This window comes from Euleptes europaea, chromosome 5 (assembly GCF_029931775.1).
Source record: "Euleptes europaea isolate rEulEur1 chromosome 5, rEulEur1.hap1, whole genome shotgun sequence".
Classification (NCBI taxonomy): Eukaryota; Metazoa; Chordata; class Lepidosauria; order Squamata; family Sphaerodactylidae; genus Euleptes; species Euleptes europaea.
The window spans coordinates 48424698-48447176 of record NC_079316.1 but is presented as its reverse complement, the minus strand read 5'-3'; the positions used below and the strand labels follow the sequence as shown (position 1 = coordinate 48447176).

The following is a 22479-nucleotide window of genomic DNA, read 5'->3' as shown; positions in this document are numbered from 1 at the left end:
GAATTCTCTGCTGGGGTGGCTGTGCTTGCATGTTTTTCCCCAGGACAGTGTAAGTGCCCCTTATCCTGGGTAAAAGGGGCACTTAACGCCGGTGTGAGGTCACACCAGCTCCTAAGGAACTCCCCTCGGTTGAGGATTGCAATCTTAAAGTTAGGACAAGCTTAGTTACAACCACAGAGAATACATTTTTCTTAATACATAACTTAATATTTTTACTATTTTAGAATAGGATGGATTACTAATTTTTACTAAGAGAGCCAGCGTGGTGTAGTGGTTAAGAGTGGTGGTTTGGAGAGGTGGACTCTGATCTGGAGAACTGAGTTTGATTCCCCACTCCTCCGCATGAGCAGCGGACTCTAATCTGGTGAACTGAATTTGTTTCCCCACTTCTACACATGAAGCCAGCTGGGTGACCTTGGGCTAGTCACACTGTCTCAGCCCCACCTACCTCACAAGGTGTCTGTTGTGGGGAGGGGAAGGGAGGGTGATTGTAAGCCGATTTGAGTCTTAAGTGGTAGAGAAAGTCAGCATATAAAAACCAACTCTTCTTCTTTACATAGCAGTGCTCATGACCTCTAATAAGGTGTCTTATTGCAGCCATGATAGGTTGTAAGACAGTGGCTGGTTGCTTCTTCTTCTTTTTTGCAGTCTTACTTTCTGCTTTATTCTGTCCCTTCTTTGTCTTATAACTGCCCTGCTCTGCCCTGTCCCACCCCCACAAAGTAATTAATCTCAACCATATGTGAAGTCTAGTGGTAGCTACTGGCCAGCGTATTGTACTCCATGAGATATAAGATAAATGTCCATGTACTTATACTTGCAGATAAAGTCATAAATATTTAATTATAAATTACTGCTGAGCAATTTTAAAAGTTAGTTCCTAGGCATAAAATAGGAGTATAAAGAATCACACAGATGGATCAGTTGATGGCACCTGCCATAAAAACCCCTGATAAATCTGATCATTAATGCCTAGTGGAGCAAAAATGTATTCTGTAGATGTGCTTCTGTCACTTCATCTTAATCCATTACAAAAATAAAATTCCATAGAGCAGTCTCCATATGCTCATATAGACCAGTCCTTACTATGTAATGGTTTTGCTTTAACACTAATTTGTGTTTTTGTATTATCATATATATAAAGATTTTAGCAAAATACAGTGTTAGCATGAAATCAGGTGCCTACCTGGGTAGTAGTTTCATCATGGCTCTGTATGTTAAATGATACACGTTAACTGAAACAGTTCCGCAGAAGCCATTAGAAAAGCCTTTGGAATGTTTCAGCCAAGAACTGCAATATATGAGTTAATATACTTTTAATTTTATAGGTTCTAACTGCAAAAGAAAGGAAAACTCAGATAGATGACCGAAACAAGCTAACAGAACACTTCATTATTGCACTTCCCATGCTACTGTCAAAGGTAATATTCCCTAAAACATTCTTTCCTGGCATTAAATCTATTACTCTTCTTTTGTAACGTGGGCATTTTTTTCTGTTGCCAGTATTCTGCTGATGCAGAGAAGGTGGCAAATCTCCTTCAGATCCCTCAGTATTTTGACTTGGAAATCTATAGTACAGGAAGAATGGAAAAGGTATTTTGCCAAAATAACAGCTCTTCTTAACTGGTAAAATTTGAATTTATTTTAGTTGAAGACTTTAATGCTAGGTTGCTGTCTTGCATTGCTATCTTGTGGCGTTCTTGTGTTTTGCTGTTATACTGTAAGAAATAACAGAACTTCCTTTCTGTTCCACAGCACTTGGATGCCTTGTTGAAACAGATTAAATTTGTTGTAGAAAAACATGTAGAGTCGGATGTTCTTGAAGCCTGCAGCAAAACATATAGCATTCTCTGCAGTGAAGAATATACTATTCAGAACAGAGTTGACATAGCTCACAGCCAGCTTATTGATGAATTTGTGGACAGATTCAACCATTCTGTAGAGGATCTGTTAAATGAGGTTTGTTTGAATCTTCTTCTTTCTCAATACTAAAGTATCTGCCCACACATTAGTGCCAGAACACGACTAATCTCAACTATTTATTTTTTGTTTGTATCCCAGAACACCAAATGAAAACTAAGGTTCTGTTGTATTGGGGGTGTTAAAGACAGAGGGCCTAGACAGAGGTGGGTGGCAAACACATGAACACCTTCACTGCAGAGCACAAATAGAAATGGAACAATTTCTGTATCACCGTAATGTGGTTCAGTTAGTAGCAGATTGTAGGGTGATAATGATAATGCAGATAAGTCGAACTCTTAGTGATAGTTGCTACTATTGGATTTGAAGCTACCATAAATATAATTTATATTGTGCAGTAGTCTGTTCTTAACAGCTGTGGGAGCAGTAATATTTGGAGTAAGGTGGCAGATTGATTTGAAGAGTCAATATGTTCAAACACTTACAGACTTTCAGGATAGTCTGTCTTGCATAAAGAGAAGGAGGTTGCATGTAACCATTGTGTAGGTTCATCTTTTGCAAATCAGAGAGGCAAGCAGAAAACCAAACAACACGTATTTTCTCATAATACGAATTTTTCAGTAATTTGGATCTGATTAGCATGTGCAAAAGATGTAGCATTGCTTTGTAATCATCTCCCAATCACAGAATTGGATGTTAACTTAGGTCAAGTTTAATTGTCTATATTTTTCCATCTACAGGAATCTGTATCAGCTCATTTATCCCTAATTTTTATATGCAGAAGTGAACGTCAGAAACACATTCTGTCTTTAAAGTGTTTAGGCAATCATTTTCTCTCTAAACACACTTGCAGACAAACCCTTGTGTTGGTATTTTTGTTGACATTTTAGATTTGATCTCCAGTCTTGTAAACAATAATTCCAGTTTGCAAGGCTGCTTAACAGTTGGCAGAAAATATTGTTTCATTCACAAGGAGAAAAAATTCACCAAAGAATGCTGAAGCTTATAAGAGAGGTTTATCTTTGTAGGAATAAGGGACAACATCTAACATAGGAATTTGTATGAGATGATGAGTTGGATCCATTTTCCTTATGGCAGAATCTTTCACTGGCGCAAGAAGCCTTACATTGGTGAAATGTACCTCATCTGCCAGCACAAGGTCCCTTGTACTAGAGCAAGGTTCTAGTGTTAACAGAGTGGAAAGATGTAACCTGTAATCCCCATAGATCCCAGTGTTCTCCTAAGGTTGCTATAATCTATGCAGAAACACACCTTGTGGCCATTTCAGTCTTCTCTAGTTGTGTAGGCCGAACTATTCACTTTCACATGAGAATACTTGTAACTTCTTAAAATGTAAATAATGAAAAGTGTGGTGTGCTCATTCCTTGATTCAGTGTGTTTCCATTTCCAGGGAGAAGAAGCTGATGATGATGACATATACAATGTTCTTTCCAGTTTAAAGAGGTTAACATCTTTTCACAAGTATGTGTCTTTACTTGTTAACTAAATCAGATACTGTATTTTGTTTTGTCATTTACTTTTGACTAGGTATTAGGCATGGGAAAAGATTTATTGAATGAAGGCTGAAAAGTAGTTACGAGAAAAAGTTTGAATGAAAGCTGAAAAATAGTTAAGGCTTCCAGTCTTGCATAGTTCTTAAGCATGCATACACTGTACGTTTTATTAAATAATTCTCAGTGTTCTAAGCAAGATTGGTGTGAAGCATTGCTCATGAGTCCTATACCTCCTTTTTGCTGACACAAGAAACCTTCCACCACCAGCAGAGATCCACTGATTTCAACCCCTTCCTCTTCACTGCAGCTACCTGTTTTGCATGGCTTTTAGTCCACAAGGGTTTTCCCAAACCCAGACATCAAGTTTTTGATGATTGCAGGTAGTGCCTGGGGAAGGAAAAGACTTATCTGCACCAGTGTCTTCTGCAGGCATTGCATAAGATCCAATCCAAGCAGTTTGGTAGAGAGTATTAAACTGCCCCCAAAGGAATGAGCTGCTGATTAGTTAGTGTGTTGTCCTTTTGCTGTTTAACAGTTTTAAGTTTATAACAGCTCAAATTATTTTGTTACAAAATCTTCCTAAGTTAAAGTTAACAGGGTTAATTGTTTCCAGGCTTCGAATGTAATTTATGCACAATCGAAAGTTTTTGTATTACTATTAGTCAATTTCTTTTGGAACTGGAAACTTACATTTTATGGATTATGAGTATGATAGGGCAATCCTAAGCAAATTTACACCCTTCTAAGTCCATTGAAGTCTGGTCTCAGAAGGGTGTTGCTCTTCTTAGGATTGCACTGTGGGTTCTTTAAAAAGCAGTTTTCACAGCCATTAAATGTTTGCCATAGTGTTTAATGTATGCTGTGACGGATAAGGGGTTAATCTGCAGCAAGAGCTGACAGACCAAGAGTGGGCGGAGCCAGAGAGCTGACACTCTGAGCTCTGAGAGACAGAAATCATTCAAAGTTGGGACCCAGCCTGGATAGAGGGCTGTGAAAGGAGTCGAAGCTTGGGACCCAGCCTGGATAGAGGGCTGTGAAAGGAGTCGAAGCTTGGGACCAGCCAGAGAAGGCTGTGATAGACTGGAAGCTTGGTAGCGAGACTGAGCGGAAGCCAGACTGTACCTGGGTTCTGTTAAAGCCAAAGCTATTGACACACACAACCTGTGGTAGTGGCAGGAGTGAGAATTGGGTTAGAGAGGGCCCAGTCTCAGGTCACAAAGGGGAATTAGTCTCTGAGGTAGAGCTATTCCGGTAGCAGGGAGGTGTGGAGGATTACAGCCACTGGTGTGGGATAATCAGAGAGAGAACTGGAAGAGGGATTTTGGATATTTCCCCAAACTTCTGTGAGTTCTCTGAGGAGGGAAAGGAACTCAGACTTCCTTCGCTCCTGTGAGCTAGGCTGGGGACAGAGTCTGAGAGTCTGCATCTGAGTAACAGTTCTGAGAGACGGAACTAAGCATGAAACTAAGAACTGAAGGAACTTGAGTGAAGAAAATATCTAAGATATCTCTCTGAAGTAATCTTATGTAGATGAACCTGACTCTGAGTTTTCCCTCCAATTTCTGCCTTTTCCTTGAAAATCAGTCTCTGTGAGTTCTGTTCAATAAACGTCCCTGTTTCGTCTGTTTAAGTTAAAAAGCCTCTTGTGTCATATTTCTCTCTGAGGTAAATACTGGTGTGGGACTGGAGGAGAAGGAAAATAATCTCCTCACAAATATACTCAGGCCAACGTTTTTCCCTCAGCATATACGGCCGGGCTGAGAGAGTGAGATATTGAAGCTGTTGAAAGGGGGGTGCGTCATATATGCATACCTTAAAAGTTACCCATAATTATGCTGTGTGTATATATTTAGCTTGTAAAATGCTTTCCCTTATCTTTACAATCATTCTCAACCTACATTATGATTCCGTTTTTGCAATGGCAGTTAAGTGGTTAATGTGGAGTTTATAACTGAAATCTTAGTTCAGCTCTCCATCCACTACAGAACAAACACCGTTGTTTCCTTTCCCCCCCAAAAAATATTTTATTGAAGAAATTTAAAGAAGCAACTTCATCATTTTCAATTTGGTTACTTTGGTCAAAGACTTAACATCAGGTTTTAGTCCAGTATGTAACATCCTCTTGAAAACAAAATATTTATATTGCTACAGGAACAGATACTACCCTTGATTTTAGCCAATAAGCTGAGAAGCAACCTAGTCTTTTCTACAAAAAATTTACATTTGAAAAGTCTGCTTATGATGGAAATGATGCCAGCACAAGTCTTTTCATTTTATATGTGAAGAACATTTTGATAATTCTGATTCAGCAGTTAGGAGACCAGGCAGGAAAGGCTTAATGGAGTTGCTGTCCTTCCTAAAATGTGCCTCCCCAGTTTCAACTCTGTCTCATAGCTGGAACCATAGCTCTTGTTGTCTTTTGAATTTGAGACTGAGATAAGTTAGATTGACGTGGATCCGCCAGTGTTTCTATGGAAGGAAAGTTTTCTCAATTCTCCCCATCTCCTGCTGTTGCTCCTGGAGGAGGGTCCCTTGGGGGCATTTTGGTCTGCATTGTGGGGAGGGGCAAGAAAGTCACACTGCAGGCAGAAATCCTTCCACCCATGCAAACACTCCAGAGGATCCATGCCAGTGTGTTCACAGCAATTCATCCTCTGTTTTCTTGCCTTCTCTCCCTTCCTTTTGATTTTAATACTCAGTGGCTCAGGAGATGCCTGTGGCTCTTCTGAGCACCATTCCCCAATATGGCACCTGCTTCATGTTTCAGGAAAGTAGGCAAGGCTGTTGCCCAGTGGGGCTTGTGGTTGGCAGTTGGTTCCCACCATGGAACAACCACTACCAGAGGAACAGAATGTAGCTCTCCATGAGCCACAGAGTGAGTACCACCATTTTAGAGAAAACAAAAGCTTACAGATTATTTTTAACTTGATCCTCATGTACCCCATTAAATTCAGCTAGGTTTGTAAACTTCAGTACGGTATGGAAATTATGGAGTTGATGGGAAACAAGTTAAAAATAATCCTTTGTCATTTGCTTTGGATCACTGCTCCTGAGTAGCCCCTCCCAAAAGTGTAATTTTTCTTTTCTCCACCATCCCTTTCTTCCTACCCTGCTGTGCTTTCTGCACCTCTTTACTCTGCCACTTTCATCCCGTGCCACATAATCATTTCACCATTCCCTCTGTATCCCTATTCTTTCCATCTATAACTTCATACTATCCTCCTCCCCACCAATTATGATAGCCCCTCCTCCACACTTTTCCTAATTGTTTCCTTCTGCCGGTTCCTGGTCCCATCATTCCATTATCTCCTCCCAGAGTTTTCCATTTCCTTTGAGTCTTCTTTTCTCCCCATACTCCCTTTTCAAAGTTAATGCTTTGTCATATTGTCATCTCTATCTTTCCTACTCCACCCATTGCACCCCCTCCTTGTTCTCCATCAGTAAAGGAAGGTATCCTGAAATGGGTTATACCCCCTTCTGGCTCTGCAGGCAGGGCTACACAAATGTTTTTTGTAGCACTTACACATCCAGCTGGGGACAGAGGGCCAGGTAATGCCTTCCTCACTCTGCATCAGACAAACTTCCTCAGCTTTCTGCAAAAAATAGAGAGATCAGTTTAGGCAAGGAAAGGAGTAAAGAACAACAAGATGCCAAAACAATCCAAAAAGTCCTTGGCCTTGATGCTGCCCACCTTGGCGCTTCTATAGCAGCCCGCTCAGACCCCATCTATTATACCCTTTCTAGAGTCATTTGAGGAAGCACTGACCAGTAAGCAGGCTGTACCCAGGGAAGGAAGAACTTGTACTTGCTTGCAAAGAACCTTTACTCCCTCCCTTCTACCATGAAGACTGCCAGTTCCCTTCATGGAGGCCCTGTAACTGCCCTTCTCCCAGGTGCGGTGCTGCCCAAGGATGAAGACAACGTGTTCAAGGGCCATGCACATAAAAAGAATGCACTCTTCCTCAAGATAGCTCATAAAGACTAGTCATTTGGGCCAACTCATCTGTTTCAGTCTTTGCTATAGCAGCAGTCCTTTGGACAAATGGGCTCTTGCACAACTTGAACCCAGACCAGGTCAGACTGAGACAAGTGCGGCTAAAAATCAGGAGAGCCTCATTCTTTGTGGCTAATGCAAAGTTGGATGCCGTGCAATTTTCTGGAAGATCTCTCACTGCTAACACCATGACTCGCTGTAATCTGTCGCTAAAGTCTTTAGCCTAAAGCACTGGAAAGTGGATCACCTGTCCAAAGACAACTTCTCCAAAGAGAAAAAGTGTTTGGAGACACAGCTCTTGATGAGGTCTTAGTTAAAACAGAAGAGAGAAAGGGCATTCCCTCACCTTCCAAAATAGAGGTAAATAATTCAAACCAACCTTCACAAAGCTCCTACCACTGCTTTAGAAGCTCCTACAGACAGTGTGACTCCAGAAGTTTCCCAAGCCCACCTGGAACAAACAAAGATTTCCCCTGAAGGCTGGTGGTTTCTGAGCCAGCCAGGCTAGTAGGGGAAGGGAAGAGACAATTCTACCACTGGTGCCACCACAGGCGAACACCTCCAGGCCTTTGCTTCAACCTGGGGGCTTTCCATTTAGGATAGGTGGCCACACAATAACATCAACACAATACACAATAGAATTTCTACACCTCCACAGTTCAGATACCTCCCTTCTCCTAGGTCCAAGTGCAACCAAAAATAAGTACTCATGGTACAGGCAGTACAGCATTTCTTGGAAATTCAGGCTATAGAACAGTGATGGCGAACCTTTTAGAGACCGAGTGCCCAAACTGCAACCCAAAACCCACTTATTTATCACAAAGTGCCAACACAGCAATTTAACCTGATTACTGAGGTTTTGGAACAATTTTCTCCTGGGAAAATACGCACTGTGCTTGTAAGGAGTATGCCCTGGGGATACTGTTGCTAACTCCAGGCCGGGAAATTCCTGGAGATCTGGGGGACAGCGGAGTTTGGGGAGGGATTTCAGCGGGGTATAATGCCATAGAGTCCACCCTCCAAAGCTGCCATTTTCTCCAGGGGAACTGATCTGTGTAGAGCGGCGGTCGGTTGTAATCCTGGGAGATTCCCAGGCCCCAACTGGAGGTTGGCAATCGTTTGTGTGTGTTAAGTGCCTATGAATCAAAGTCCTCCAAAAAGTCCTATCTTTGGCAATCGTACCAGGGGAGGAATCCCTGCGACGGCAGGAAAGCAAGGCAACATCGCCATGTTACCTCAGGATCGCCCACTTACTGCAGCCTCAGGGAAGTTGGCCAGGCTGCGCAAGCAGCAGCAGTTCTGGGTGAGAAGCGAGGGTGGAGGTTGCCCCGGCGGGACTCCTCCGAGGGCAGGGCCGGGGGCGGCGCAGGCAGCCGGATCCAGCTCCAGTCTTGCTGCAGCTCGCACCATGTGGGACAGACACTGGCGGCGCAAAGCAGGAGCGGCGCAGCGGCTCCCGCTCAAGGAGAGCCCGGACACGCCGCCAGCCATCCCGGCTGGGCCCGGCGCCTGGGGGGCGGCCACAGTAAGGTCGCCCTGCACTGCCGAGGGGGAGAGAGAGGAAAGCTCACAGGCGCGGCGGCAAGAGAACCCGGGGAGCTCAACTTTATCTCCCCCACATCTCCCCTCGTGGCTCCCAAAAGAAGGAGAGGAGAGAGGCTGCCCGGTGCAAGAGCCGGGGCTGTGGGCAGGGGTCGCCACCATGAGGCAGTTTGGGGGATCCCTCCCACCGCCTCTCCTGCTGCTGCTGGGGCTGCTTCTCTGTGCTGGGGCGACGGCGCGCATGCCCACAGAGAGGGCTCTGCGTGCCCTCTCTGGCACGTGTGCCATAGGTTTGCCACCACTGCTATAGAACCTTTTCCCATAGATGCAGAGATTTTCTGAGACATAGTCCCACCTTTTCTGTTGTGCCCATAGAGATGGAGCATAGAGAACTATCTGCGATCTAAAATGCTTCAGCAAGCGGGTCAGCAAAAGGCACTTTGCATGAAGACCTTGTGCTTTGTAGTAGAGGCCCTTCAACAACACTGACTTCCTGGTGTCAGTGGACCTCGAGGCATACTTACATGTGCTTATGCACCCAGTCTCCAGGAACTTCTTTCATTTTGCCTATTGCAACCAGCACTTCCATTACCAGGTGCTCTCATTTGTACCCCTGAATTTATGATAGAGCTCCAAATGCTGCCTTGGTGAAACAGCACCTTTATTACAGAATCTGGAATGCAGTTCCAATGTGACAGGTACCCCATAATTGTATTGACTAAGTTCTGTGACCTGTATGACCTCATGATTTACATTTGGACTAGCATTTTTAAGCAGAATAAATCAAATGTTAAAGTAGATTCTCTGCATTTTAACTAGATATTGAGTTGGATCCAGCAAAGGATTTCTGCAGGCAGAAAGGAAAAGGCAGTTCTTGCTGATTTGGTGTGGGAGGGGGGTCCCCTATGTTCCAGGAGCAGCACAGGTGGGCGTTTTGGTTTGCAGTGGGGGAGGGGAGTCAAGAAAGTCCACTGACAGAAATTTCTGATCCAAGCCTTATGTGCAGCTGCATTATCAACCTCTTTAATAATGTCAGTGATTTTATTCATTGTGGTAACAAACCAGCTTTTTGTTAATAACCTATTTTGAATGCCCTTCCTAATAGCTTTTTACATCTTCTTTCAGTGCTCATGATCTTACAAAGTGGGATTTGTTTAGTAACTGCTACAGATTACTGAGGACAGGAATTGAGCATGGAGCAATGCCAGAGCAGGTAATAACAGCCATGTGTGTACATAGTCTGTTTTATAAAAAGCAATTTCTGTTTCATGATTTCAGGAGATAAAGAGAATACATCTTATAATGATCTTTGTAGCTACAGTGGTGTTGAAGCAAATGGAGGTCCTTGCCATCTCTTTTTTATTTTTTCACTTCCATATATATCCAAAGCCATTGGTGGCTCCCATAAGGATGTTGTTTTATACAAGCCTGGGGGTAACCCCTAGGTTTACAGAAAAATACACATTGTGTTTAAAAAATGGGGTGAACTCTCAAAATGTTACAGTTAATTAAAAGGTTCACCTTTTAACATTATTTTTTAGTCTGCCTCTAGCCTGTTCTACGACACTCTAAGGTGCTCAGTGTTTTTATATTCTGATTGTTTTCAGTGCTGGATTTTAATAGTTTATTAATTGTTAACAAATTTTATGTTGTGTTATGTTTTTATTATGGTTTACTTCGTAAGCTGCCTCATGGGGTTCTCTGGAGAGGTGACAGAAATTTTTATAAATAAAGAAATACTAGCACTGTGCACACACTGCAACAACAACAAAAAAGCATGGGCAGCATTTCAGTTGCTATAGCAACTCAAGATGCTGTGTGAAAACATGGCATCAGCCACCATGAGAAGTCAAGGCTACAGTCACCTCAGCCCACTCCCCCCACCCGTGTGCCATTCTGGAGGGAGGGGAAAGGATAGCAGGCTGGGCAGGCAAGGGGAAACGAGGCCAGGCAGGAACACGTAGGAAGACGGTGACAGGGAGGTAGAATGGGGGGACTGGAAGAACTGGGGCAGCAGAGCCAGCATGTGGAAAGCAGAGTGAGTGATGGGGGAAAGTGAATGTGAGCAGGATGGGTGAGAGTGGTCATGGTGACCAGTGAAGGAATGGAATTTCCCTTCTGTGAATTATTGCAGGTCCCCTCTTGTCCTCCTCTATAATGGAAAGTTTAGCACCTATTCATTGAGCCTGTTATGCAACTACTTTATATTTAAATGTGCGTCTGCATACATAAATTTCTGAATTGCAAGTCAATATGATGCCCTTTCTTAAAAAGGAGGAAATCCAGGCATATTATTTCTGTGTCCCTGTTTTTTTCTGTACTAATACAACTCTTTTCGTTTCACATTCCTCCTCATGCTTTGTTCATGTACCACTTTCCAACCTGTGCTCAAAGCAGTTACACCAACAGAGAAAAACTAAGTTACAATCTTGTGAAAACAGAATAAAACATATCAAAATATAAGTTAATTTAAAAATTGCCTCTAGGTAAAAAAAAATTTCAACATGCTGCTTATCAAAATGCACAAATTGTGCTGTTAAAGGGAAGAAATTGTAACTGATAAAGAATATCTCTATACGAGAAGGACATCAGGCAAAAATCCAAGAATACAAAGCTATATTTAAAACAGAGGACATGGTGTAACGTTTAAGTATGGGCCCAACTATTACGTGAATAGAAGTTGCATCTGTTTTCCTCAGACCTGTAACACAATGCAGGATAAAAAGCCAAATTGTATTGTCGATTGTTGCAAGAATCTTTCTTCTGCTTAATTGATTTAGTTGAGCGATAGGATTAGCATTCAAAACAATATTGTAATGTATCCAACAAAATGGAAGTTGAGTTACACTCATGGGACAGAATTTCTCCATCTCCTCCTGCAGTCTGTCACTCTCCCAAAACACTGTACTTGGTGTTCATCAGAAATACTACAATGCAATGTGGTGATCTGGAGCGGGGAATTGTACACCTGTCTCCCCAAGTTAGAAAAGAAGCATTGGAAGCAACCCTCTAAACAGTAGCTTGGATTCTCCAAACTGGCAGTGGAAGGAGCTGATGGTCCAGGATCTTCCCCTCCCCCATTTCTGCCCTTTCTGATCCCATGGAAGTTTATTGCTGGGATTGAGGAACTTGTGTATATTAATAGCTGTAGTCAGTTGGACAGCTGTAGTGAGGAGGGGAAAGGGAACAAGCTCACCCTTTCTGCCTCTTGCATGAGCAGAGAAAGAAAGGAGAAATTTCACCCCCTCCCCACTGCAGCTGTCTGTGCAATGGCTATTGTCCGTGCAATTCCCTCAACACCAGTGTTAGCCAAATTGCTCTTTAACTTGGGGAATTAGCAAGCAAGATGGCAAACTACAATATTTATAGAGAGAGAGCAACCTTTGTATACCAGAGCCGGTAACTGTGACCTTTAAATAATAAAGACAGAAGCAAAGGATTCCGAATTAAAAGAGTTTATGTTGTTTTCTTTCAAATCAGTGATGTATACACAGTGATGTATATAGAGAAATCTAAGAAATTCAAAGAGAGTAGTACAGATGCGAACATGGCAGGGATCGTTGATGGGGAGATATTTACCGTTCTTGAAGAGGTGTTGTCCAAGTTAACGTAGACTAAGACAGAAGAAATTAATAGCAAAGGCGGGGGCAAGGGGTTCCCATAGACTTGGCCAGCAAGGCAGGAGGGAGCGTGGTCAGGCTGCGCAAAACCAAACCAACAGAGTAACGGCAAAGGTGCCAGGAAAGACCTAAGGTGAAGTTATGGGCTGGGGGCTCCCCAGATATACTGTTTTTCTGGGGGCTGGGAGAGGGAGTTTACCCCTCCTAGGTTCCCAGGTGACAAAAGGTGACAAAAGGATTAATCTGTGGCTACCGGGGTGGGGATGGTGAGAATTTGGAAATCTATTCTGATTCCAATGGCTTTTGCAACCCGGGAGGAACCGGGAGATCTCTGCTGAAGTGATTAATGTTCTGGAACAATAGGTGCGTTCTCTGCAAACGTCTGGGGATCGCTGCTGCATAACTGGAAGAACGACTCATCGCTGATATCAGGATCGCTGCTGATTGCCCATTAAGCTGCTGATGTTGCAATGGGAAAGGGGGGTGTTGGCACTGACTCCGTGACTGTCTGCTTTCCACAACATGGCTGCGGCTGGAACAGGGTTTGCACAGGGACATGGAGTCTCTCAGGTTCACTGGAGGTGGCCCTTGCTTCTGTTTCCTAGCTGCTGGCTGCACGGAGCTCGCAGGAGCGGCCGTGTCAGTTTCAACGGAGCGCGCAGCGGCTGTCCAGTAGCGTTTGGAGCGGCCCGTGGCTGGGACAGTAGTCGTGTGCCTGCATATCGGGTTGCCAGGTCCAGTCCGGGGGTTTAGGCGGCCCGTATGCTTTCACCAGCAGTAAACTTTTCCAGGGTCAGAAAGGGGAGGAGAATATGGGGATGATTCACCGTCCTTTCACCCTCACAATGTGGGGTTGAACCCAATATGATTGGGAGTGTATTCACTTTATTGTACAAATAATTTGACTTCTGTTGTGCATATAGATTCAGAATTGTGGCCAGCACTTTCAAATTGATAACAAAGTAAAAATCAATGAGTGAAAAATACCACTTCTGTACTAAAAAAAAAAAAGATTATGTGCTCTAAAGCACTTTTAATGGACTTCTAGAGCATAAAAGATTAATATCAGTAGGAAGGATTCCAAAGCAGATTGTTCCTCTAGTAGTTGTAGTAAGTTTAATGGAAAGTTCTGAGAAGGCATATGACTTATTATTATTCATATTTCTCTCTTTTGATAACATTAGGTTTGGCCATATTTGTAATATAGGATTTAGCAATGCTTTGCAATACACTGTCTCAAACTTATTTTTGCTTTCTTATAATTCTGTGATGACTCCTTGAGGTTACTTGTGGTATCAGTAATATTGTGCCCCAGCAATCAAATGTTCAAATTATCAGACTGTATCAGTTCTAGCTTGAGAATTAACTGGCCAAAATTATGAGTTTTTATGTCAGTAATGCTTAGATCTTTAGTCATGTTTATAGCCTTTTTAAGCTTAGTTGCCCCTTTGCACAACTGTAAAGGATGTCTCTCCATTAGAGTTTTTCCTTTCCTTTCAGATTTTACTAATTTTTGTCCAAACAAGTATTTTATATCAAACTTATTGCTTGAAAAATATTGTGCAAGTTGCTCTTTTTCTCCCAATATTATTTGTAAATGTTCAGAATTGTATAACCTTACACATAATGTCTTTATACGGATATCTTTTTTTTAGATAGTAGTTCAGGCTCTTCAGTGTTCCCACTATTCTATTCTCTGGCAGCTGGTGAAAATCACGGAAGGATCGCCTTCAAAAGTAAGAGATCCTTCGGATTCTTTACGAAAGTGTTAAATACACTGTTTTATTCAGCTGTGTTCTTCCCTTTGTTGCTGATGTGTATCATTTTATGGTTTTATCTTTGTATATATCCCTGAGGCCTTCACTACAGGTGAAAGTGTCTTCTGTTGTGAACATTTTAGAGTTTGATTAGCTCTTATCCAAACACTGTTTACTCCTGCTATCCAAGGAGTATTCCACAGCATTAGCCTCTACTTATCCCACTGGCTTGGCCCTCACTCAGGAAAAAAATACAGTCTCTTGATTACATCAAGAACAGAATAAAGATGATCACTTGAAAGTGTTTCAAAAGTTAATGTCAACTAGAGGCTCTTGCCACGTCATGAGACGACAAGAGGCTCTTTGGTCACGTCATGAGATGACAAGAGTCACTGGAAAAGACAGTCATGCTAGGAAAAGTTGAGGGCAGCAGGAAAAGAGGAAGACCCAACAAGAGGTGGATTGACTCAATAAAGGAAGTCACAGCCTTCAATTTGCAAGATCTGAGCAAGGCTGTCAAAGTTAGGACATTTTGGAAGACTTTTATTCATAGGGTCGCCATGAGTCGGAAGCGACTTGACGGCGCTTAACACACACACAGAGGCTCTTGTGCTATGCAGTGAGGCTGGCTGCTGAAGTTTTCTTTATGTCGATTGCTGTTTTTTCACATACTACAGCTAGCCTCTAAATATCCACTAGTTACCAGAGAAACTCATGATTGTTGTGCATGTGTTCCATTCATATGAATTGAGCTTCGCCCTTAAGAAAATGTTTGTATTACTTAAATCTCAGCAATTCCTTTCTGGTGGGAGGGCAGAGAACCTATTTGGGGGCTCGTGAGCTTCCCAGGTATGATGAAGGAGCTATCTGTATTCCAAGATAATGTTTTCCCGTTGTGGAACTTGTTATTGGACTCTTACCTACCTGCCTGGTTCATGGTTTGTACTTGTTACATTGCAGAATATACACAATCATCTGGGCTTGGATATTAAAGCTTTTCTGTCTATTCTGAGTTAGGCCAAAGTAGATTATATGTGGTTAAACCATGAAGAGGTTTCAGAAGGATTTAAAAAAAACCACCTGAAAGAAATTTAGTTGGGATTGAAGAATAAGGAGGTGCATAATAAATCTTTTTCTTCCTACCATTTTTGTTCAAAAATACTCCCCAGCCAACCCCAAGTTTCTCCCCTACATGGGGTGGGGACACACACACAAGATCACCATATTTTTTACAAGCAAAGCAGCTTGTGGAGGGCAATTTAGAACTGACGAATAGGGGAAAGAATAAACATCCCACCCTCCATTGGGTTCCACTTCTGCAATGGGCAGCCTCTATAGCAACTTCTTTGTGGGAGAAATGGGGGATTTTACATGCCTATTATAACATGTATAGTTTAGCACAGGCAGCACAATCCTAAGGGGGGATGTAGTTAGTTGACGGCTGGGGAAGGCGCACCCGCACTGCCTCCTGGGAGGCCTCCTGAGTGTAGGTGTGGTGTAGTGGTTAAGAGCAGTGAATTCTAATCTGGAGTACCAGGTTTGATTCCCCACTCCTCCACATAAGCGGCAGACTCTAATCTGGAGAACCAGATTAGATTCCCCACATGCATCCTACTGGGTGACCTTAGGCTAGTCACAGTTCTCTCAGAACTCTCTCAGCCCCACCTACCTCACAAGGTGTTTGTTGTGAGGAGGGGAAGGGAAGGTGATTGTAAACTGCTTTGAGACTCCTTTCGGTACATAAAAGCTGGGCATAAAAATCAACTCTTCTCCTTCTTTCCTCCCCCCCAGCCAGAAAAAAAATTAAAACTGCATTAAAAACAAACCAACCATGAACAGCACCAGCACACAAGGCTCACACTGCCTCGTCACTCCCTGGAGCCAGCGTCCATACAGCGCAAGTGGCACAGATGCCGACCCTGGGGTCACACCGGCTCCTAAGCAGCTCCGTTCCCCCCCCTTCAGCATTGCACAGTTAGCCTAGGACAGAAATGTTAATTGTTTCCCCTGTACCCCATCATATTAATTACCATGCTGAATCTTGTTTACTCTCCCATTTCTTTGTGGAGCTGTTGACTAATACCATAACAACTGTATGTTTTCATTTTCTTCACTTGCCAAATTTTGATTAATGCATGAATGATAACCTGTTTTTTGTGTTTGCTCCAGGAAGATTTGTTGGTCTTGAGGAAAACTGTGAAATCATTCCTGGCTGTCTGCCAGCAGTGTCTGTCAAATGTAAATACTCCAGTCAAAGAACAGGTAAAAGACATTTGCTTAAATTGCATTCAACATATGAAAATTATTTTAAAGCTTTTTTATACCGTGTCTCATATAAAACAAATGGTTACTGTGCTTTAACTTTATTATGCTGTTATACTTTTCAGTTAGTTAAAAGTACAGTGTTTCTCTTACAGGTTAGGAGTTGAAATGTTGGCTTTAAAAAGATGTTTAAGGGTTCTTTCTTTACATTTTGACTGGCTGGCCTTAATCATTTCAAATTTTTGCACTTCAACTTCCCTATCCATACGTTTGTCCATCAACTTAATAGTAGTATCTCTGTTGTTAAATTGTATTTTTGTATGCTTAAGAGACACGCTTGGAACTTTAGCCCAGGTACTTCCCTCTGCAGTAAATTCATAGAATATCTTTGAGACCTTCCATTTCCCCTACAGCTTTACTTTAATGCAGTGGTACTCAGCCATGGCTCACAGAGGGCACATTCACAATTACTATCAACCTTACATTCCACCCCACCATCACACAATATAAAGTGTAAGCTGCAAATGTTAATATTAAATAGATAAATACAACCTTTTGAATTACCAGAGTATCTCTGAGTAAGTAGGTTTCCAGGGGAGACGCTATGGCTCAGCAGTAGAGCATCCGCTTGGCATGCAGAGGGTCACAAGTTCAATCCTTGGTATCTCCAGTTAAAAAGGATCAAGTGGTAGGTGATATGAAACACCTCTGCCAGAGACCCTGGAGAGCCACTGCCAGTCTGAGTAGGCAGTACTGCCCTTGATGGATCAATGGTCTGATTCAGTATAAGACACTTTAGTGTGTTCTCTCCACCACTCTTCTGCACTCTGCACTCTGCACTCTTCCCTATCTTGTTCTCTCCCTTGCACAAGAGTTACAGCTTGAGTGAGAGCTAGATGGCCAAGATCACTGCCTTATTCTAGGGAGAGAACAAGATGGCAATGAGGGATATAAGGAAACTCCGGCTTCCCACTTCAGCTCTGTGCCAGTAGCAGAGTTGTGATATGCTTCTACTTCCCTCTCTGCCATCTCACTCACTCTTCAGCATGAGGCACAGCAGCTCAGGTGAGAGAACAAGTTTGCCAAGGTACCCAGAGGAGAGCAAGCTGGCCAGGAAGAAACAGAAACAAAAACACCACCATCCCCTTTGTGACCAGCTTGCTCTTTTCCTGGGTAGTGCGGTTGGTTTTACTTTCTCTTCTGCAACTGTCCTCCCAGCAGGTGGGAGGATCAGAGTGCAGAGGCTGCAGAGAAAGGGGGTGGGGGAGATGACAGCCCCTTTACGTCAGCCGTGGCATAAGATCCACACTCCAGGGAGGCTCACAGTTGGCCCATCCTCCAGTTCCTCCAGCAGCAGCTGATTGAAGGTGGGGAGAAACTGCCAGCCACAAGCCTCACGGGGCAGTGTCCTTGCCCACCTTCCTGAAACATGGGCTGGATGCCACATTGGGGAACAGCGCTGAGAAGAGCCATTGGTGGCATGTCAAAAGGCCCATGTGGCTCCTGACCCACTGAGTGAATATTCAGCTCATGTTCTATTTAAAAATAAAGACGTTTAATCTGCTACTAGAAAAATATCTCAGAAGGCAATGACTGCACAGTGAGTCTTTTACATTAGGGATCAAAGATCTCAGAAAAATTTGAGATGGTGGTCTTCACATAGTCATGGTTGTGTCCACTGCTGTTGTTGCAGCTCGATTCAAATCCAGTTACACCATAGAGACCGACAAAAAAAATTTCAAATGAAGGGAGCTTTGACTCTCGAATGCTTATACCCAAAAAATCTTGTAGTTCTCCAAGGTGCTACTGGACTCGAATCTAGCAGTTCTACTACAGACCAACACAGCTACCCTTTGAAACTTCTGTCTTTGCGGTGATGGAAAGAATGCACTGCACCTGCAGCTGTGAATGCTTGTCCAGTTTGTCAGTAGAAGCAGCTTAGCGCACCTTGTAGAACTCTGTGTTAATTTGCTTCAGTATTTCTAATAGCTTTCTGTAGTTGACCATGGCCCACTTTAATTAGTATTTGTGCCCTCATCTATAATAATGGTCAAACATATGGCGTTGCTTAATTTCTGTCAGGTTGTTTATCTGGAATCTCATATGAAAGCTTCTCTTGATGCTTACAGGATGGCTGAATATGTTCTGTGTTTCAGGCATTCATGCTCCTCTGTGATCTCTTGATGATCTTCAGCCACCAGCTGATGAGTGGAGGCAGGGAGGGTCTCCAGCCTTTGGTGTTTAATCCAGATTCAGGCCTCCAGTCTGAACTCCTCAGCTTTGTAATGGACCATGTTTTCATTGATCAGGACGATGAGAATCAGAGCATGGGTAAGTACATGTGCTTGTAAAAATTTCCCAAGACAGCACCAAGAAAAATTCCTGATAGTACAGTTTACCCAGTTGACATTTTTTATGGTTTAAAGCAACATACTTATCTTTCCTATATTTATCTCTTTTCTGCAGTGGTTTTATCCCGTGCCCTTCTCTAGACTACTTCATAGATGTGGGGAAATGTTATGTGTTAAGCAAATCATCTGTTTTGGAGAGTGGATGAGTGCACAGCACAGTTTCCTCTTCAAAACATACAAAGGATCATTTCAACTATGTTAATCTGTATCTTTTAAAAATAAAATGAACAGTGACTTTAAATTGTGTTACATTGGGGTTAATAACCTGTTTGTGCATTCAGGAATGAGCTTTAGAAGTCCCTAGACTTACATCAACCAAAAGGGAGACTGCAACCAAGAAATCAGAAGGAGATTGAGACTGGGAAGGGCAGCCATGAAGGAGCTAGAAAAGATTTTGAAGTGTAAGGATGTGTCACTGGCCACCAAGACTAGATTAATTCATGCCATCGTATTCCCTATTACTATGTATGGGTGTGAAAGCTGGACAGTGAAGAAAGCTGATAGGAAGAAAGAAGATTCTTTTGAAATGTGGTGTTGGAGGAGAGTGTCACTGATTCCGTGGACTGCCCAAAAAACAAATCAAATCAAGCCTGAACTGACCCTAGAAGCTAAAATGACTAAACTGAGGCTATCATATTTTGGTCACGTCATGAGACGACAAGAGTCACTGGAAAAGACAGTCATGCTAGGAAATGTTGAGGGCAGCAGCAAAAGAGGAAGACCCAACAAGAGATGGATGGACTCAATAAAGGAAGCCACAGCCTTCAGTTTGCAAGATCTGAGCAAGGCTGTCAAAGATAGGACATTTTGGAGGACTTTCATTCATAGGGTCGCCATGAGTCGGAAGCGACTTGACGGCACTTAACACATACACACGCAGACTTACATGTTTCTCCTCCCTTCTTTCCTTATGTGTGACTCAGGATTGAATACTTCATAGTTTGCAAGAAATCATACTTTATTGTTTTATCCAGGTCAAATGAAATGGCAAACTATGGTTTGTTCTCTTGGCGCCTACCAGGATCCCAAATCATAGTTTAACTCTGTTTTGGAATTTGTAAACAACAGAACAAACCAATAACACATTCACTATGGCTGGTTGTAAATCTGGAAGTCTCTCCCCCCTCCCAGCATTATATGAAGGGAGGGGGAAGCATGTGAATGAGAGGATTTTCAAGGTTCTATCTTTTAACATGCATTGCCATGTTTAAATGCAGCCTAGGGTGTTGGTGCATTAAAGGTAGCTGTGAAAAGAATATTTAAGAACCTTTTGAAGTAGTTACCCCATCTTCCATTTTTTAACAGTGTGTGATATAGTAGGTCAATTGTGAGGTGATTCATATAAATGAACCTCAATTCTTCAGGCTCGTACACTTCTTGCTCCCCTTGCACATGAAGCAACAGTCTGTTTGGGCATTTTAGCAGATTGAGATTTGGTTTTTTTCCCAGTAATTGAAAATTCTAAGTTATGGCTCTGTGAATGCCAAGGAAAGGAAGGGTGGGATATAAATGTTTTAATAAATAATTTAAAGCTGGGGGGTTACTGGCCATTTGCCTCACAGATTGTGATTTGTTCATAATATCTGAATCAAGCCCGAATATATTCTGTGACTGCAGTGAGACATTGAATTCAAACTGATCAGTGCTTGTAAGTTGCTTTTCCAATGCCATTGAATTTTACCTGTGACTACTGCTGAGCTATCCACTCCTATTATATGCATTTGGTAGTGCCACTTGAGTGAATAGGTTTGATGTCAATGTGAAAGACATTTTTTATTATTATTTCCTTTTGTTTAGAGGGAGATGAAGAGGATGAAGCTAATAAAATTGAAGCCTTGCACAAGAGAAGGAATCTTTTGGCGGCCTTTAGCAAGCTTATAATTTACGATATTGTAGATATGCATGCAGCAGCTGATATCTTCAAACATTATATGAAGGTAAAGTTGTAGATTTAGCTCTTTTTCCTGAAAATGTCAGCTTTGTATGTTTGAAAAAAGTAATGTGGATTGCCTTTCTTCCACTTCATGATTCTGTCTTATTGAGCGGTGTTGGGTACATTGTTGTGTTGAATCCTACAGTTTTTCTATTTATAAAATTGATGAAGACCTGTGAGAGTAATAACTCTCTGTTTGAAAGAGAATGGGCTCCATCAGGCAAATTCTGCCTTGTTTTAAAATAAACTAAGGAGATCAGCTGTATTTGATCTCAATCCTATTTTAATGAAATGGAGCATTTACAGCTGAGCAGGAACATAGATTCTTGAAGATGATCAGAGTCCAGAATAAGGTTCAGTTTTTTAAGAATATCATGATAAAGATGTTACAACTAAACTTTTTTTTTAGTACTACAATGACTATGGAGATATAATTAAGGAGACGCTGAGTAAAACAAGACAGATCGATAAAATTCAGTGTGCAAAAACCCTCATCCTCAGTTTGCAGCAGGTAAGAATCTTAAAGCAACCTTTAAACTTTCAAATCATACCTTTCACACACACATTGTTATGGTCATACGTTGTTATGCTCTTCTGTTTTCGCAACAAGCCTGTCTTCAACACTGGTGAGCCACCACTATGTTTCTCTTATTTTCTAAGGGTATTTGGAGGGCTACTTCATAGATTAGTTTTTTAGAGATTCCTCTCTATATAGAAATAAATTGTGTGTATCAGTTGCTTGATCAATAGACTTTTCTTTACTGTTGAATTTGAAATAATGAGCTCTTTTTAGATTATTGTCATTGGTTCATAATGTATGGGAAATTCACTTAAACCCAGACATTGATTACATGGCATCAGGCATCCGTACAAACATCCAGAACTAGCATTAGGCACCCCCTACATTTTCGATTAGTTGTAACCATTAAATTCTTTCTTTAGCTGTTCAATGAGCTTGTTCAAGAGCAAGGACCAAACTTGGACAGAACATCTGCCCATGTCAGTGGTATTAAGGAGTTGGCCCGAAGGTTTGCTCTCACTTTTGGCCTCGATCAAATCAAGACAAGAGAAGCTGTGGCCACATTACACAAGTGAGTGGAAAGTGCTCTAAAGGGGGTATTCATTTATGTATGTGGCTTTTTAATGGGAAGCTATTTCAGCTTGTCAAGGAAGAATTGAAATTCATCATTCTGCTTATGAATTACACATGTATGCATATGAGAAATATGCTGATGTTTCCTAATTGCAAGGTTGTTAGGGAATAATTTTTATATATATATCAGCTGAATGCTTTAAAATTGACACTTTGGAATTCTGGTCTGACTCATCAAGGAGATAATATTAATAATCGTTAGTCATACATTACTATAAAATAGGTGACATTTTGTATATTGTAACTTGCTTGAATCATTCTATGGCAAGATGACTCATAAATACACATTTTCTCTTTATATATGCAATGGTCTAGATGATTCTGGGTATATAAATGGGTTATATATAATGCATCAGTTCTTTTCCACTGAAGT

At 42.0% G+C, this 22479-nt stretch overlaps 1 protein-coding gene across 2 annotated transcripts in view; it reads left to right on the top strand.

The window, feature by feature from the left end:
- Window positions 1-22479, top strand: part of STAG1 (STAG1 cohesin complex component) — a 103540-nt gene that overhangs the window by 69747 nt on the left and 11314 nt on the right. For both annotated transcript variants that reach the window (XM_056850568.1, XM_056850567.1), the window contains 11 exons: window positions 1329-1421; window positions 1504-1593; window positions 1756-1959; window positions 3332-3402; window positions 10096-10183; window positions 14246-14326; window positions 16517-16609; window positions 18766-18940; window positions 20818-20957; window positions 21363-21464; window positions 21896-22044. In XM_056850568.1, the coding sequence (XP_056706546.1) occupies window positions 1329-1421; window positions 1504-1593; window positions 1756-1959; window positions 3332-3402; window positions 10096-10183; window positions 14246-14326; window positions 16517-16609; window positions 18766-18940; window positions 20818-20957; window positions 21363-21464; window positions 21896-22044 (1286 nt within the window). The remainder of the gene's footprint in view (window positions 1-1328; window positions 1422-1503; window positions 1594-1755; window positions 1960-3331; window positions 3403-10095; window positions 10184-14245; window positions 14327-16516; window positions 16610-18765; window positions 18941-20817; window positions 20958-21362; window positions 21465-21895; window positions 22045-22479) is intronic.